At 41.1% G+C, this 4,156-nt stretch overlaps 1 protein-coding gene across 2 annotated transcripts in view; it reads left to right on the top strand.

Moving 5' to 3' along the window:
- Window positions 1-4,156, top strand: part of slc25a13 (solute carrier family 25 member 13) — a 40,206-nt gene that overhangs the window by 31,609 nt on the left and 4,441 nt on the right. For both annotated transcript variants that reach the window (XM_016283280.1, XM_016283279.1), the window contains 2 exons: window positions 1,353-1,491; window positions 3,473-3,616. In XM_016283280.1, coding sequence (XP_016138766.1) covers window positions 1,353-1,491; window positions 3,473-3,616 — 283 coding nt within the window. The remainder of the gene's footprint in view (window positions 1-1,352; window positions 1,492-3,472; window positions 3,617-4,156) is intronic.

The raw sequence follows: 4,156 nt of genomic DNA, 5'->3' as shown, positions 1-4,156 counted from the left end.
ATATATATATATATATATATATATATATATATACAGTATAATCCTGTTGTCACAATAACAAATCTCAAGCGGTTCAGTCAGTGTAGCTGTTTCTATTGGTATCTGTTGTATCAAACCCAGCCTTGTTTCCTATATTGTCTTTAAAGTATCAATACCTCATGTACAGTTTTGATATCACTCAGTAGATTACAGTAGAATGTGCTTCACTTATCAGTAAATCACATGACTGGTCACTTGAAAAAAAACCTGCTCCTGTCGTCTGGCTGAGGCAGGTAAGTCTCCAGGGCTCACCTGTCAGCCTGTCGTGGGAAAGGAGCCTTTATTTCAGAGTCATGGTTGGGGGGGGTTCGCTACCGTACACAACAGCCTGTGTGTGTGTGTAAGAATGTCGAATCCGGTGCCTCCCCTCCATCTGTGTCTCTCCTGAGCCGCGCGGACAATGTGCTTTGAGTGCAGGAGACGCGCTGCAGCCTGCTTCTCTCAGACGGCCTGGCTCCTCAGGGTCCAGCCCAGGCACAGAGCTGTCTTTGTCAGCCTAATTACCCCGCCTCTCCCCTTCTGCCGCTGCAGGGCCTCCACCACCACTCCCTGCCCGTGCTCCAAACTGAAGAGACACACTTCATATCACATTCACACACACACACACACACACCTGCGAGTGTGCTGTTGTCGAGTTATCATGCGCACTGAGGGCCAGTGGATCCAGATGTTCCCACATTAACGCAACCCTCACCTCCGGCACTCCGGGCTCTGCCAAAGCAGATGAGCCAGGCCTGGTCTTTTGGACACAGGGGTAATTTTTATCTGCTTTCGCAGCAGGCAGTCTGCCCTGGCCTGCAGGACAGCACAAAGATCGCTTTAGGAAAGAGATACCTCGGCTATCTGCTCTACCTGTGTACACGCTGCAGATTAACCTTGCGAGTTTAATGAAGCCTGTCTAAAGCGCACTTCAGCCGGGCTTTAAAGCGTTCTGCTGAGAGGAAAATCTCTCTGTTTCTCCACTCCTGGCTGCTCGCCAGCGCGCTAAAGACGAGGAAAGCGAATCCCGTTGAAGGTACGGCTTTGTTTACAGTGACAGACGCAGGAATAGTCTCCGCGACCATTCTTGTGAGAAAAAAACGCCATGGCGAATGTTTATTTGAAGTGACAAGTCAGAAACGGCACAAAACAGACTCATTCCACAGGGCTGACATTAACACACAATAAACCGAACTCCCAGAATACCTCACAATGCGATGCTTCTGCGGTTCTCAAAATTCTCAAAATTCTCAAAAAAAGGTCTCTGTAATATACCTCATGTAATATTAACGTCTGGGATTTTAACATAACGTGTCCATCTTCTCGGCCCCCAGGGTGCAAAAGCCTGTTTCCTGAGAGACATCCCCTTCTCGGCCATCTACTTCCCCTGCTATGCACACACCAAGGTGGCCCTGACTGATGAAGACGGGCGAGTGGGACCTGGCAGACTTTTGCTGGCAGGGGCCCTGGCGGGTAAGTCACCACGCACTCTCCGGTAGCCGCCTGCCACCGCTGGCTCCATTGTGGTAGGCCGTAATTAGAGTGCTCAGTGATTTAGGCTGTGTTTTGAAGTGCAGCGTGCCTGCCAAGGGTCGGATATTTTCCACTGTTTAATATATAGGGCTTGGAAGTTTGTGCTTTGAGCTTTGAGAGTGTTAAAAGAGGAAAAAAATATCTCAAAGTCCCAAAGTAGCCATACTGCAGGAGCAATAAACAGATCCTACGATACTGGCATGACCAGGCCAACACATCCAAGATCTGACTTGCAATATTTTTACAAGTCTCTCTTTCCTCGTCACTTATAACATACGATTCAGATCTGATGTTGTTTTTAATATTTTACTCTTGTGGTTCATCTTTAAGAAAACATTGTTGAAAAGACGACGTCTTTAGCCAAGCCAGTATGGTTTGGAATGTATGTGAAAGAGAATTAATATTTATTTCTAATCCTTTTTGATTTTTAAGATTTACTGCTTCTTGACTTGAGATTGAGATTGAAAAGCCATACATGGTCAGAGAGAGCTTAGCATTCCTGTCTTCCCCAATGTTTTATATCTGTCAGATGGTTTAAAGCAAGTTTTTATGGTTAGGTATGTTCTTATGGCATGTATCACTCGTTTACCATTTATCAGCAATTCGAGCTTCAAGGCAATTAGTGATTTACAGTCAGTTCGGGAAATTTAATTACACGCTCAGTTTGTGTGCCATTATTGGTGAGGCAGGCAGACTTCTGGGGCATTGACCAACATACAGTACAGTTGGATTTTTCCCTTTCTCATGCCTGTTCTTGAGGAAATGGATGTATGCATTAGATTTGTAATGTAGTATTTATTTCGCTATAAAGCCCTGTTCACACCAAGAACGATTAACTATAAAGATATCGATAAAGATATAGCAGAGTCCACACCACAGCTATAACGATTAAGGCATGGAGGTACGATATTGTTGGAATCACTTTCAGAATGATTTTTTCCAGCTGATGAACTATACAAACATTGACACCCAATCAGAATCGGATCTTGCTATAACAAGTGCGAGAATTTAAAGCGGCAGATGAGTGTGCGCTTAGAATAAATAACTGATATTGTCCGCTGGTGTGGACGCTAATATTGTCATCTTTATAGTTATCGTTCTTGGTGTGAACAGCGCTTAATTCCATATCTGGAATCTTTAATTTCATATATTTCAGTTTTTTTATTTTTTATTTTAGTATTTTAAGCCTGCCCAAGTTAATGCGCTAACTGGTATAATTTTAAATAGTTTAACAACATAAAATTTAATTTCATGAAAATGTTTCATTTTAGATTTTGCTAATGATAGTAACACTGATATAGACAGGACTAAAATGTAAAATGTTTTTCTAAAGATATTTTTATGTTCTTTGTGCTTAATAATGAAGGTTTTGTCCATCAGAGCAGGTCAACCGAGAGACCAAGGCTTGTAATTATTCAGATGGAAGTATTTTATTTAGATGTTAAAATAAAGCTCTTGAACGTGCGGTGGAGTCAGAATGCCGGTGGTGTGACTGCTCAGGCTAAATGCTATCGCTGATTTAGGCTATTAAGAGCTGAATTGGTGCCTCAGTGGCCTTTGTGCCGGACAGCGTGGGACAGGGCTTATGCCAGCCTCATTATTAAGCATTGTCTGGACTTTTAAATAAAAAAGGATGCATACCGTTTGATAAATGGTGCTTTCCGCATAAGATGTTTATAATGTTTGATAAAAAAGGCTTTCGTATTTATTTGACGGAATTAATTCACGGTGTGCATTAATCATAGATGGAGTCGCAGAGTTTACATACGCTAATGTTTTAATCCTGGCCTGAAAACTGAATTAAATTATATTCATGGATCTGTTCTATTCAAATATGATGTCTGAATCCTTGAAGTTATTACTTCAGTGTTCTAATGAATTCAAATCAGACTCTTTATTGACATGTGTGACTTCTCTTTAGGCATGCCTGCCGCATCCCTGGTGACCCCTGCTGATGTTATCAAGACCTGGTTACAAGTGGCTGCCCGTGCAGGCCAGACCACGTACAATGGACTCATTGACTGTTTCTGGAAGATTCTTCGGGAGGAAGGGCCTCGAGCTGGAGGTATATCTCGTAGACATACCTGAGACTAGTCATGCTAATGTTTTTTGCTACAAAAGATTTTGCAGTTAACCTTATATTTTAAAGGGACAGTTCAGCAATAAAATAAGAATTTCATCATCATTTACCACTTTCCAAACCTGTGAGATTTTCTTTCTTGATTGGACTACAAAAAGTAATTTACCAAAATTGCCCTTTGTCTGTTGCAGTTCTTAAATCTCATTGAATTCAATTATGGTGTGTCAGCACTTGTCACAGTTGGTTTGATGTCAATGATGAGACATTGTTGAAATCATACACTTCTTGATGCACCACACTTGAATTGAATGCAAGCCTAAATTTGAAACCTTCAGTTAAGAGGAAGCTTGTCAATGAATAATGTTTTAAATTTCACTTAGTTCCTCAGAGAAAACTACCACTTGATTTCAGAAGACTTTAAATATAGCACAAACATTGTATGGCCAACTTTTGTTTCTCTTTAATGATGATTTTTATATATATATATATATATATATATATATATATATATATATATATAGTTTT

This window comes from Sinocyclocheilus grahami, unplaced genomic scaffold (assembly GCF_001515645.1).
Source record: "Sinocyclocheilus grahami isolate Dianchi unplaced genomic scaffold, SAMN03320097.WGS_v1.1 scaffold173.1, whole genome shotgun sequence".
Classification (NCBI taxonomy): domain Eukaryota; kingdom Metazoa; phylum Chordata; class Actinopteri; order Cypriniformes; family Cyprinidae; genus Sinocyclocheilus; species Sinocyclocheilus grahami.
Note: the sequence above shows the minus strand (reverse complement) of the source record. Positions and strands in the feature narration are given on the sequence as shown.